The following is a 14,571-nucleotide window of genomic DNA, read 5'->3' as shown; positions in this document are numbered from 1 at the left end:
TTTTCTCCATTAAAAACATGCAATAAGCCAGTAAACTAATAACATAAATCTTGAAACTGAAGAATCTGATGGGCTAATATAGCAACAGCCCCGGACCGAGGAGTGGAGACCACAGAAGGCACAAGGAAAGAACAGCATTTCTTGGTTTGATGAGTCTCAGATTGGTTCAGTCAAGATGAAAGCACAAATACAAAGTGTATTTAAGAGTAATTCACTCGAAATCTAATAAAGTATATGATGTCAGCAGCACCCTTTGGGTGCATGCTACAGAGAATGGAATTCAACTCGGAACTTGTCATCTCAGGTGGTGTTACTGAAAACTAAATATTTAATGTACAATTGGCCATGAGCCCATTACAAAAGAAAAAAAAAAAAATGACAAAGAATTTGCAGCTGCTTGATGAAATTTTATTATGTCTACAGGTTGTGACTTGTGACAGTTGAGGGGATCTACAGCACACATCACACAAAGGGCTTTCAGTGGTCTCTCGAGCTTCACTCCTCATCAAACCCTTTCTGTTGCCGCCAGGGAATTTGAAAAGAAAGAGAAGAAAAATACGCTATTAAGACTACAAATTACTGAAACGCCGCAATCAACATGGCATGATTGTGCTGATAAATAAATAGCGCAGCAGCATTTAGGTGAAATCCAGTGAGGGAGGGAAGGGATGTGTCGAGGTCAGACGCTGCACACCTACTGCAGAGTGCGTTGCTTTTTACCTTGGAGCCAACGTCGCGGCTCTTGGCGCGCAGCTTGTTGACCTGAGACTCGGCGATGTCGGCTCGCTCCTCGGCCTCGTCCAGCTCGTGCTGCAGCTTGCGGAACTTGGAAAGATGAATATTGGCCTGTTCCTCCTGTTGAAAAAAGGAATTACACAAATAATATTTGAGTTCATAGAGGATGGCTCTCCATGAAGAATACACTTCACCACACTTACAGCCTCCTCAGCAGATCTCTTGTAGGCTTTCACTTTCAGCTGCAGCTTGTCCACCAGATCTTGGAGTCGGGCAATATTCTTGCGATCCTCCTCAGTCTGTGAAAAAAAGCGGGAATGTTGCTAACTATATTTATTCCAGCGAATTTATAACAGTGAAGTTTGAATCAAATCCCAAACCTGGTAGGTAAGCTCCTTGATGCGGCGTTCGTATTTACGGGCACCCTTTACAGCTTCACTGCTTTTCTTTTGCTCCATTTCCACTTCATTTTCCAACTCTCTCACCTGCTCAGACACAAGACAACTTTCCACTGGCCTTGCTCTATATGACTGATTATCATAAAAGATTTCAAAATCACAACAATAAATGCCACACTCACCCTGGCCTCCAGCTTCTGGATCTGCTTCTTGCCTCCCTTCATGGCGATCTGTTCAGCTTCATCCAGACGGTGCTGCAGGTCCTTGATGGTTTGCTCCATGTTCTTCTTCATGCGCTCCAGGTGGGAACTGGTGTCCTGCTCTTTCTTCAGCTCCTCGGCCATCATCGCAGCATCAGTGATGGCCTTCTTGGCCTTCTCCTCTGCATTTCTGGACTCCTGCAGAGCATCCTCCACTTCTGACTGAAGCTGGGTTGTATCAGCCTCCAGCTTCTTCTTATGGTTGATGAGACTAGTGTTCTGTGTTGAGGTAGGAAGTTTATGTCACACGGAAAAGACAAAGTCAAACAGTTTCTGAAGTAGCCCACAGTATTAGAGCTGGTCCCACCTGCGAGTGCAGCAGCTGCACCCTCTCACTGACGTCCAGCAGCTCCTGCTCAGCAAGTTTGCGACTTCTCTCCGTTTGTTCCAGAGCAGCCCTCAGTTCTTCCACTTCAGTTTGAAGCAGGTTGTTGCGTCTTTCCACTATGGCAGCGTTTTCCCTTAAATCCTCATTGGCTCGCTGAGAGTCGTCAAGCTGGAGTTGAGCATCCTGGAAAAAAGTTTAAGTACACAAGGTAAGATCAACTTGTAAGGGTCCCAAAATACAAAAGAATTTCCTTTAATTACCTTGAGATGTGCATGAACAGACTTCAGTTGTTTCTGGGCTTCGGCCGCCTGCCTGTTGGCCTGACTCAGCTGGATCTCCATCTCGTTGAGGTCTCCCTCCATTTTCTTTTTCAGACGGAGAGCCTCATTCCTGCTGCGAGTCTCAGCCTCCAGAGAGCTCTGCAGAGTGTCAATTGTCCTCTGCAGGTTCCTCTTGCTCTGCTCCATCTCTTCATCTTTCTCAGATAATTTACGCTCGATATCGGCCTTAATCTGGTTGAACTCAAGCTGAGCTCTGAGAATCTTGCCCTCCTCGTGCTCAAGAGAAGCCTAAGACAGATAATAGGAATTGGACAGATCAACTATCAACTATGATCTATATTAGATTTATGTCAAAGATATGCATATTAGATGGAAGGTCTCTGCTATACCTCAGCTTCTTCAAGGGCCGACTGCACCTCACCCTTTTCTTGATCCAGTTGTTTACGGACCTTCTCCAACTCGTGAATGGTTTTACCTCCTTCACCAAGTTGCTCAGTGAGGTCAGAAATTTCCTCTGTGATTGAAAGGAGTTACATGAAATTAGACGTTTACAATGTGTATGTGTTTGTTTTTGTTGCCTCCTCGGAGAGCTTTGCTGATTTATTACCCTGAAGATTCTTGTTCTCTCTTTTCAGTGTCTCAAGATGTTCGAGGGATTCCTCGTAGGAGTTTTTCAGCTTGAAGAGTTCAGTGCTCAGAGATCTTGCCTCCTTCTGCGAGCTCTCCAGCTCACACTGACATTCCTCATATTTTTGCTTCCACTCAGAAAGGACCTGACATTGAGAAGAAAATATTGCATTTGTCGAGTCTTCAGTCATACTTTGCAACATTTTGTTGTGGTCAGTAGATTAAACTATTCACTGTTTCTTTTTGAGAAAATACATAACATTTGCTCACACAAATCATCTGATTACTTGAAATGAGTTTGCAGCATTTGAGTGAGGAAACTTACTTTGTCAAAGTTTCTTTGCTTCTTGTCCAGAGCAGCAGCAGCAGCATTCGACCTCTCTACATCCACCATGAGATCTTCAATCTCATTCTGCAGTCTGTGCTTGGTCTTCTCCAAAGAGGAGCATTTAGCATTCACTGCTTCAACAGCCTCCTCAGCATCCTGCAGACGCTGAGCCAGCTTCTTTCTGGATATGAAATACAATGATGAGGTTTGGTTGAGGTCTGGAGATTTTTTTACACTTACCCCAGTGGTTTACTTTAATATATTTGACTCACTTGGCCTCCTCCAGCTCCTCGGTCCTCTGGATGGCATCAGTTTCATACTTTGTTCTCCACTGAGCTACCTCTGAGTTGGCCTTGGACATGCCACGCTGCAGCTCAGCTTTGGCCTCCTGCTCCTCCTCATACTGCTCCCTGAGGAGGTCACAGTCGTGACGAGCAGACTGCACGGCATGGGCAAGTGCATTCTTGGCCTAAAATCAATATAATGCTGATCATTTTCTTGAACATGTAACGTGTTTTACATGTATTTATTTATGAATCGATATATTGACATATGTGTTTGTACTTTTATTTCCTCTTCGAGTTGTCTTTTTAGGTCCTCAAGTTGTTGATTGTAGGAATTCTTTCCCCTGGTCAGCTGTGAAATAAGAGATTCTTTCTCCTCCATCTGTCGTGAAAGTTCATCTGAAAAGATGAGATTGAAGTTCTGAATTGTCTTTTGCCACTGAAAAGCTAGTTAGGTACAAGAAAGCACAACACCAACCATTCTCAGCTTGGAGTTTAGCTTTTCCTGTAGCTACGTCATTAATGGATCTTTGGAACTCATCACACTTGCTCCTGTATTCATTGTTTTGATCCTCCAAAGTTCTGCAGGTCTTCTCCAAAATTGTCTTCAAAACAAATACACATTGTTTGCAGGGACCGGATGCAATATGTAAGCGTTAAACTGTCATCATTCAAACAACCTGCGGAATCGTCCACATACCTTGGACTTAGCGACTTGTTCCATACTGGAGGCCACATCATCCAGTTCCAGTCGGAGCTCGCTCTTCTCCTTCTCCAGTTTCTGCTTGACTCTCTGCAGGTTATCAATCTGCTCTCCCAGGTCAGCAACACTATCGGCTTGTTTCTTCCTGAGGGTGGCGGCCGTGGATTCATGCTGCAGAGTGGCCTCTTCAAGGTCTCTGCGAAGTTTTAGAAACTCAGCCTCCCTCTTCTTGTTCATCTCAATCTGAGCCGATGTTGCTCCTCCAGCCTCCTCCAGCCTCTCGCTGATCTCCTCCAGCTCTCTGGCCAGGTCTGCCCTCTGCTTCTCCACCTTAGCTCGAGCAGCTCGCTCTGCTTCAAGCTCTTCCTCCAACTCCTCAACACGAGCCTAGTGTCACAGAAACTTGTCCAGGTGAGTCAGTAGTTACAGAGAATTGTAACATCAAATTTGAATCTAATATTTTTATTTTTTTTCACCTGCAGCTCTTTCAGCTTCTTCTGGAGTTGAAGGATTATGGCCTGTTCATCTTCAATCTTGCTGTTCAGCTGACTGATCTCGAAGTCTTTCCTGCAGATTTGTCATGTCAGTGTCAGTACTAGAATGAAACACAAAATATTTCATGATTATATTGATGAATTTTTTCTCTGTTGATAAACGTGTACTTCTTCAGTCGCTCTTCCAACTGTTGCTTGTCATTTTCTAGATCCATCACAGACTCCTGGGTCAACTTTAAGTCTCCCTCCAGCTTTCTCTTGGCCCTCTCAAGATCCATTCGAATCTTCTTCTCTTGTTCAAGAGATCCTTCAAGCTTAAAGCAAAAATATTTAACAACATCACGTGTGAATGATAATACTACTAATAATAATATCTAGTGGTTAAACTTTGAATAAAACAATGTCCGTACATCATCGACTTGCTGTTCCAGCTTCGTCTTCGCCTTGGTCAGAGAGTTGACTTTGTCTTCTTCACTCTGCAGGTCATCCAGTGTTTGCTGATGAGCTTCCTGCAAGGCTTTCTTTTCTTTGGTCAGCTTGGCGATGATTTCATCCAGAGCTGCCATTTCCTCAACCAGGTTCTTCACCTGTAAATTGAATCATCGGTAATTAAAAGTATTTCTTGTAAGACATTGGAAACGGCCTCTTGTTTGCAGTCAAGCAGTTGTCCTACCTTGTTCTCGGTGGCATGTTTCTCTTTCTCCACTTTAGCCAGAGTTAACTCCAAGTCATCAATGTCTTTCTTTAACTCAGAGCACTCATCCTCCAACTTCCTTTTCTTGGCTGTCAGTTCAGCATTCATCTCCTCCTCATCCTCCAATCTTTCTGTCAGCTCTTTGGCTTTTGCTTCGAGTTGAATCTTATTTTTGATCAGGCCCTCGCATCTTTCCTCTGCATCACAAAGATTATCTTGCTCCTGCCAGACATGTCATTTTTGTTAGCATATGCATTTATATTAAATTCAAGTGAAAATATAGCTCAAGTGTGATTCGTACGGCTTGAACTTGAAGCTGCAAGTCATTCTTCTCTTGGACAAGAGAGACCATTTTCTCCTCAAGCTCCTTTCTACGAGCTTCAGACTTTGCATAGGCCTCTTTCAACTTCAGGAATTCATCCTTCATGTTGGCCATCTCCTTTTCTGCCTCAGCAGATCTCAGCAGAGGTTTGATCTTGAAGTACAGCTTCATCCAGGGCCAATTCTTGACCCCCATGAATGCACGGATGTTCCACTGGATCACTAACAGAGCATCTCTAGTGGATTTTTAAATGACAGAAGTGATTTGGTAAACAATAGGATTTGAATAAAGCAGAATATTGTAGGAATGTTGAGTCACTCATTCAATTTGAAATGAAAGATACCTGCGTTCCACCATCTTCTGATACTCAATACGAGACAAAACACCCCGGGACCTGGCTTGAATTCCAGTGATAATTTTGGAGAGACGCTCATCTCTCATTTCCTCCAGCAGACCCAGCAGTCCAGCCTTGAAAAAAACCTAACAACAGAAATTAACGTGTTATCTGTTGGAATAATCTGTCAATTTAGTTCATTGTTACTAATGTTAGAGAGACTAAAGGGAATACCTTAGTATGACCAAATTTGTATTGAATGTGGTCAATATCCAAAGACCCGAGAAGTTTCTCAGCTCCCTTCTTGCTGTCAATAAACTGGCCTTCAGGGATGGCAGCAGGATTCAGGATGCGATATCTGTAAAATGATTTTACATGAACATGTAGGAGCATGATATTTACATTTTTCTTTCGTCATCTATTATGTGACCTCAACAAGATGGTACCTCTGCTTGAAATCTCCATAGAGGATCCTGTTGGGGAATCCCTTTCTGCAGATCCTGATGCCCTCCAGCACACCGTTACAGCGCAGCTGGTGCATGACCAGAGGATTCTCCATGGCCCCGGGAGTCTTGGTCTCATTGGGGATGAGGCAGCGTACAAAGTGAGGGTGAGTCGACCTCAGGTTGGTCATCAGCTTGTTCAGGTTTTCCTTCAAAGTTGGAAAAAAAATGCAAATTGTTCAATCCTTCTTATGTGCAAAATATCAAATACAAAAATGACCAGTGCAATACCCTATGTAGAGCAGACACAGTCTGAAATGATGATCCCTTCTTCTTCTTCTCTTTTTTGCCCTCACCACTCTCACTTAGTGCTGTTGACATAATGAAAAAAAATTTAATTGTAGGACTATACAACAATTAAAAACAAACATTTTTAATTCCTTGGGATTAAATATTCCTGGGTACCTGAATCAGCTCCAGCATAATTTGCAAAGAGGACAGACAAAACCTTCATGTTAGACTTCTGGTAAAGTCCAACAACAGTCTCATTCAGAGGATCCTTGTTCTTCACCAACCAGTTGTTGATATTATAGTCAACAGTTCCAGCATAGTGAACCAGGGCAAAGTGAGCCTCTGGTTTTCCTTTGACAATTCTGGGCTTCTGGAAGTTGTTGGATTTTCCCAGATGGTTGTCGTAGAGCTTTGCTTTAAAGGTGGTGTCTGATGCTTTAGGGAACATGCACTCCTCTTCAAGGATGGACATGATACCCATTGGCTGGGGAAAGATATTTGAGTAGTTTTGGTGTGTTTTTTTTTTTTTGTTTGTTTGTTATAAGAAAAGAAAAGATCTGTCACATAATATTTTGGAGAATTTCATCATCTCACCTTTTCAATCAGGTCAATGCAGGCCTGCAGATCCATTCCAAAGTCAATGAAAGTCCATTCAATTCCCTCCTTCTTGTATTCTTCTTGCTCCAGCACAAACATGTGATGGTTGAAAAACTGTTGCAGTTTTTCATTGGTGAAGTTGATGCAGAGCTGCTCAAAGGTGTTGAACTGCAAAGATGAACATTTATCAGTTAATTTAGTTCTGTCCATCCAAATTCTGTGGAAATGGGTCTGGTTAGCTTTAACTTACATCAAAGATTTCAAATCCTGCGATATCCAGCACTCCAATGAAGTATTGCCGTGGCTGCTTGGTTTCCAGTGAATGGTTGATCCTCACTACCATCCACAGAAACATCTTCTCATAAATAGCTTTGGATAGAGCTCCAATAGCATAGGTCACCTGTGGCAATAGCATACAGCCCCATACACAGAATTATTTTCTGTGTATATTTTCCATCTAGAGGTAAAACCATGTAAAGACCATGCTCTGTTTCTTTGTAAGGTGGAATATCTTGATTCTAAAACCCATCCTGGGATTCTCTCACCTGGGCAACATTTTGTCCCTTGGTGACCCACTCGTTTCCTACTTTGACTCTTGGGTGACAGAGACCCTTGATGAGGTCAGCAGAGTTCAGGCCCATCAGATATGCGACTTTATCAGCATCTGAAGAATTAAAGCAGATTCTGTTATACTCAATTGACTTTCAAGTTGTCTTTAAGTTGATGTAGCACGCCAAAGGCATGCCTCACCTTCAGTGCCATCAGCCTCTGCCTGCTCCTCGCGAGGCCTCATCTTGAATTTCATGTTGCCATGATGCATGATGGCACCGGTCAGCTTGTACACAGAGTTCTTTTCCTCTTGAGTGAAGCCTAAAACATCGAAGGCGCTCTGGGGAAAAGCATTCAAAAAAAGAAAGCTTACAGCATCTCTCCAGATTGTATAATTTTCCCAAAGTTGGATAGAAATGATTAATAGCCGCCCTAAAGAGTGCAATTAAGACATTGACTAATGTAAACCATGCAACACAAGAAATGATTAATGGCCTGACATCTGTTGCCATCAGTTCATCTGCATCATCTATGGAGGCCACTTGTGTTTCCCCCTGTGAGATGAAGGCATAGTCGTAGGGATTATTGGTGATCAGCATCATCTCTGGAGAATAAACAGAAAAACACATGACAAAGTCAGACAGGTGGTCAAACTCCAATGCAGGCCCTTGTACAATGACAGCATTGTATTGTGTTTGCTTTGAGCGCTCACCCAGAAGTTCAGGCTTCTTGTTTGACAAGATCTGGTAGAAAATGTGATAATCTCTCTCAGCCTTGAGCTGAAAGGTCACACGAGACTTCTCCAGAAGATCTGAATCAATAAAACAGAGACATTTTTCATAGCTGTGGTAATAAATAAATATGTAAAATAGAAATAATAGTATGAAAAGGTTTGTTCTCACATGTTTCAATATCAGCAGAAGCTAGTTTCCCCCTGGTGTCAAAATGAATTCGGATAAATTTACCCTGAAACAAAGTAATTTTACACCTTTGAGGACTCAGAGTTCCTGCTAATGATTAGAATTAATATAACATATTCACAGTATTGCCACACAAATATTAGACGCTCACAAAACGGGATGAATTGTCATTCCTGATGGTCTTGGCATTTCCAAAGGCCTCCAGAGCAGGGTTGGCCTGGATGATTTGATCCTCCAGGGTACCCTGTTATAGACACACCAGCACCCTCTGGTGGAATCAAGAGCCTTCACAAGTTTGAAGACCTCCCTAATTTTCCAAACTGAATTCCAGATTGCACATCTTACATGCATTTGTTGGAAAGGGAATTTATGCAGTGTTTGTCATCTCCGTGATTCTTAATTTAATTTATCATGAAAAAAAATGTATACCATTCTGCAGTGATTCCCACATTCCATAAATCTTTTTTTACCTTGTCCTTGGCGCTGGTGTCTTTCTTTGAGCCTCCAGCTGCAATACTTGCAAAATACTGAATGACACGCTTTGTGTTGACAGTCTTTCCTGCACCAGATTCTCCACTAAAAGTAAAGAGTTAAATTGTCAACACGTGACTTTGACGCAATATCAAAGGACATAGGCTATACGTACGTGATCAGAATTGACTGATTTTCACGGTCTGCAAGAAAAAGCACAAATAGCAAGGACACAGTTTTGTTGAAAAATATATAACATAGTTAATTGGAAACCATGTGAATCGTATGAATCGTTACCTGCCAGCATGTACTGGTAGGCATTGTCCGAGATGGAGAAGATGTGAGGAGGAGCTTCAGCCCTCTTCTTTCCTCGATAGGCAATAACCACCTCTCTGTCATAGACTGGCAGCCACTTGTAGGGGTTGACAGTCACACAGAACAGCCCAGAATAGGTCTGAGAACATAAACAGGAGTAATGTATTAACGTCAATCCTCTAAAGACCTCCCTCTGTGTTCACCAAAGGCAAGGCGTGCAGAGAAATGCCTTCACTCCCAAACAAATGCAAGACTCAAGAGTAAAGTTTGGTTAATCATGCTTTTAGACGCTCACGAGTCGCTTGTAGTCTACTCACATAGATCATCCACGCTGCGTAACGCTCTTTGAGATTGAACAGCACAGCCGGCTCGTGGAGAAAGGTCAGCATCGCCATGTCTTCGATCTTGTCGAACTTTGGAGGATTCTGTTGCAAGACCTGAGTGTCCTTCACAGTCAGAGTCTTCAAGAAGGGAAATTAAACAAAGTGTTTTTATTACCATTTAGCGGCCAGGAAAAGTTTCAAATTGAGTTAACACTGTGAACGTAAACCAAATATTTAATTTATCCTATCCTATTTATCCTCTCTCCCTTATAACAGGCCTGACCCCTCTCTGGACCTGATACCTGCTTGTATCAGAGTAATATTGTCAACATTGCGAACATCAACAAACATGTCACTCGCCGTTATACCAGATGGCAGCAGTGCCTCGTATCATCACCCGCTTGCTCGCTGTACTTATTGAATATACTTTAATTGTACCACTGCACTGGCTCCAATACGAAGTTGTGTTCACACTCAAGGACTGCAGTTACATTACACTCAATTCACATTCAGAATAACACTTTCTACCAGACATTCACATTGGTTGAAATACAGAAAAAATCACATATAATGTTTTTTTAGTGGTTGACATAGCTTTTAACACTTTTAAGTAAATATATTTACAGTTTTTTATTCATTTATTTATTTTGAACTGGTTTAAATGGCAATATAGTGCAATAAAGATTGAAAGAAAAGAGAAAACTATTTAGGACAGTCAAAAGTCAAAAGGACCATGGTCCAGCTGAGAGACACATATTCAGTGCAGCGAAGTGATAATTCTGACTTTAGTGGTATAAATCCTATTTGTGACTGATGGTGACTCCTACCTTCCCATGCTGTGTGTTTACAGTGACCTTGTCTCCATCTCGACTGGTGATAGTGGCCTTCACAAATTCTTCCACCGGATCCGGGACAAAGCACTCCTTCTTGATATCGAAGATTCGCGTGGAGGCCTCCATACGCTCCTTGTCTGACTTCCTCAGGTACTGGGCAGCAACCCCAAACACAGACAACTCTGCGTCCCCCATCGCCACACTAATGGATATACAAAAGAGTCGATCAAGTCCTGAATCTTTGACTCTGTCTATCCCAGATGTGACATATTATCAAATTCTATGAATCCTCTAATTCTACTTCTTACAATTTACATCTTCGTCTTAAGGTTATGAGCTATACCTCTGTATTATATTGTGAAGAAAAATCACACAAAAAAGAAATTTACCTGTGAAGTCAGCACAGATCAAAGATGAGTTTAAACTTCACAGTATAAATCGGGTGATCAACCTACAGGGAGAAGAGAACGATAAAATACAAACAGGCAAATATTATTAATATAATATATTAAAATATATTAACAAACTTAAATAAACATTAGATGAAGTTTGCGTCAGTAAATCAGATATCTGAAGGTATTGAATCCTATTTTCTACAGCCTATAAAGCAATATAAAAACAAATTACTTACAAAATAGAACAATGTGATTTAAAAACAAAATACATAAATGCAAAATGCAGGTAATTTAACAGACTTACAGAATTCAGGTGAAAAGGAAGCAGCTGCTCGACCTGCAGGGCAAACAGGCGTGAAATATATAACAGATAACCCTGCCTTACAAGGCCAAGGGCACCACCCTGACCTGCTCAATAATAAACACACAATCACATCATCATCAGGTGGACTGCTTACACTCACACACACACACACACACACACACACACACACACACACACACACACACACACACACACACACACACACACACACACACACACACACACACACACGTGTGATGGTCATTGCCTTCATCACTCGCGACAGCCCTCCTCTAGATGTCTGGCTGCTTGTTTGTCTCTCGTGTCCAAATAATGTGATCTTTCGGGAGCAGTGCCAGGAACTTTCTGCAGCATAACTCGTCTGTGACTCATCAAAGCAGAGCCTCTTTATCTCCAATCCTGCAACACCTTGTTTTCCTGTCATGTCTTGTGCTAAATTCTTTTTCCAAGTGAGGATTGGTCATGAGACGCTAACCAGAGTCCGTTTGTTGCTTTTCAGAAGGAACAGAGGTGCAAATCAAGACTTTGTTCATCAAAACAATGGCTTTTTTTTTTTGTACCGACATGCTGTTTTCAGTTCTAGATTAATTATTGTGGTGATATGATTTGTGGCCATATTTCATCAGTGCCAAAAAAAATGTTGTCTCTGCATTGATTCAAAATATAAAACTTTGTCTCATCGATATATTTCAGTTTTCTTTAAGTGTAGGATCGCATCCAGGCCTTGTCTACGTGTCAGAGAAACTAAGGCATGTGTTCACGGCTGGTGCAATTTTATCAGGGGGGGGGAGTCAAATTTGCTCCTGGGTCCAGTTGATTTCAATGTGACTTTTTTTTTCCTTAACACACTACATGTAACTAAAAATGTAAGAACAGCTGCAGGGTTGAGACTTTAGTGGCCCTTTTTTTAAAGCAGTTTTAAAGTTTTATTTTTGATTCGATCAGTTTGCATGTTATCGCTGTGAGTGTGTTGGTTGACTCTGGACACTGGTTTCCTCACGCAGCCGAAAAAGCATGAATTTAAGGCTCGTTTGGTGACTTTAAACCGCCTGTTGGTGTGAATGTGAGTGTGAATAATTTTGTGGGTTCGCCCTGTGATGGATTGTCGAGCTGCTCAGGGTGTCAACTGACTGAATGACTTCTGGTGAAGAGATTTGATTCTACACGAAGAAACTCAAGTGCAAACATCTGGGGAGGAAATACTAAGGGAAAATGTTAACTTTTCCGTGAAAGAAAGACCTCATTCTTTTTCTTATGATTATATCAAAACACTTTAAATCAACCCAATGAAACATTAAAATCCATATATTAGTTTTCAATATCACATTTAGAATGAAGTCTCTTCATTAGAAGTATTTATTTTTCTCAGCACATTTCTCTGTTCATTTTATTTGATATTACAATCATCATTATTAACAATAATTATCAAAATGTTTTAGCAATGACACCCATTAATGTGCATTAATTAGTAGATCCTCAATGATCATTATGAGTAACTGATAAAGTGAAATCATTAACAATTAATATCATTAATTATCCAACAACCATGAACAACAATTGTTGTTGATGATTATTGCCAAACAACAAATATTAACAAAAATCGAAAGAAATCTAAAGCATTTGAAAATGTATATGTGTCAGATCATTGACCTGTCAGATCACCACTCAATTCTATCATCGAAGCTCTCACATAGGACTCCAACCAACAGTCATTGTCAGCTGATTACAAATAGTTTCCTTTATTATTTGCTGTTCTTAGGAAGCATACATTCAATCCCTCATACAGTCTCTCTTGCATGTGATTTGGAATCAACACATGACCTAACGAGGAAGCCTTTGGCTGGAGGGCAGATCTTAGCAGAAAGCAGACAGAAGGGCATTGCCTCCTTGTCACCATGCATTAACTGGTAGAAACCAGACTTAGTGAATTGTTGCCCCTCTAGTTACGGCGTTCAGAATCGCCGAGCTTTCAGGATGTCTCTCAGCCTGCAGGGTGGTCGAGCTACACGTGCTCGGGGTCCTGTCAGCAGCCTCTGCTGACACTTCAGCCACTACTTGATGGTGACCTCCTGAATGGGACCCCGTAAGTCCAGCTGACAGCGATGCCCCGACTTCAAAGAACGACCGCTGAGTGATGAAAATCTCAGTTTCTCATTACATGCACACCTTCTGCTGAAGGACAGCTGCAAATCACGATGCTGTACACGTTTCAAGAAATCCTGCGAGGTGATTACTACTTAGGAGTTCTGTCTTCTATCACTGAGCTCCTTAAAATGTGCTACTTACCAAACACTTTGAAATCCATGATGTAGCAACATTCAGGAGCTGAATATCGTTATATGGTCACATGGTTTCTCAAAGATCATTACATTTATGATTTGTAATTGTTTCCAGATAAACACTAATGCTTTAAGTCAATCAAGCATTTTTTTTTTTTAAGTCACAGGTCCAAAACTAGGAAAAATAATTCAATTTAGTTCTGAAATTAATTGTTTTTCTTTGTATATTTTTATTTGTGTTTTGGTTTGGTCGTCTTAAATCCTCTCTTTATCTGGTTTTGTACATAACTTAATGAGTTTCTGTTGGTTTTTGCCGTTTGTTAGATGACTTCTACTCCTCATTTGTTACGCAGGTAAAAGTCACATCTTTCAACAGACGTGTATTTGTCAATGTCGGCGATCTTTTCAAAAAAGAAGGAAAATCATTGGATGAGGAAAACAAGAAATCCTATTCATTTCATTTCTATAGTAACGACGATGGTATGAGAGGCAAGAATGCTGCCACACAAAGCAGGTAGCTTGAGTCCCATTTGCATTCGAATCCCTTGTATTTCAGTAGTAAAGTTGTCCGCTTTAAGCGGGAGGAGAAATGATCCCTTCATACAGGAAGTGACTGTGCACTAGGATTATTGATTTTTATGTAGGAGAGCTATTAAGCTCAGTGACTTAAAGCCTAATGCTCACTGGCTTTTTAGCACAGCCTTTTATATATGTGTGCTTTGGGACGCTCTGAAATCTTCCAAGTCTAAGCTCGTCATTTCATTGACACGATTTCTTGCGCATTAGAGAAGCGAGCTGTGATTAAAAAATAATGTGCCATGAAGAATTCACGCAATCTGCACATGCAGTGGTGAAATACAAACATGTTTAAATTGTTTTTTTTTCCTAATGATGAGTTTTGTTCCTGTTGAGTGGAAATTTCCTCTCACCCCCCCAAAAAAATCCCAAATTTAAACTAAAGAGCAGTGGCAGGGTCAGTGGCTGGTACAACAAGCAGCTCCTGCTACTTCTTTTAAGCGAACGCTTGAACTCCCATAAGCCC

The 14,571-nt window shown here is 41.4% G+C and overlaps 1 protein-coding gene across 1 annotated transcript; it reads right to left on the bottom strand.

The window, feature by feature from the left end:
• Positions 1-389: 389 nt before the first annotated feature.
• LOC308118382 (myosin-7-like) lies at positions 390-10,725 on the bottom strand (the record flags this gene model as incomplete). Its single annotated transcript, XM_080477777.1, has 37 exons — positions 390-516; positions 721-855; positions 939-1,034; positions 1,116-1,220; positions 1,316-1,612; positions 1,701-1,904; positions 1,982-2,290; positions 2,392-2,516; positions 2,610-2,775; positions 2,955-3,138; positions 3,230-3,426; positions 3,522-3,640; positions 3,720-3,846; positions 3,942-4,331; positions 4,421-4,511; positions 4,607-4,752; positions 4,849-5,025; positions 5,112-5,354; positions 5,434-5,689; positions 5,798-5,934; positions 6,023-6,146; positions 6,235-6,440; positions 6,523-6,602; positions 6,697-7,006; positions 7,117-7,287; positions 7,370-7,519; positions 7,665-7,783; positions 7,870-8,008; positions 8,169-8,272; positions 8,381-8,479; positions 8,571-8,634; positions 8,740-8,832; positions 9,059-9,164; positions 9,235-9,262; positions 9,357-9,513; positions 9,692-9,835; positions 10,525-10,725. 37 exons carry the CDS (start codon positions 10,723-10,725, stop codon positions 496-498), a joined length of 5,820 nt encoding a protein of 1,939 aa, XP_080333903.1. The 3' UTR covers positions 390-495.
• Positions 10,726-14,571: the final 3,846 nt, after the last annotated feature.

Source organism: Lipophrys pholis (assembly GCF_963383615.2).
Source record: "Lipophrys pholis genome assembly, chromosome: 1".
NCBI lineage: Eukaryota > Metazoa > Chordata > Actinopteri > Blenniiformes > Blenniidae > Lipophrys > Lipophrys pholis.
Note: the sequence above shows the minus strand (reverse complement) of the source record. Positions and strands in the feature narration are given on the sequence as shown.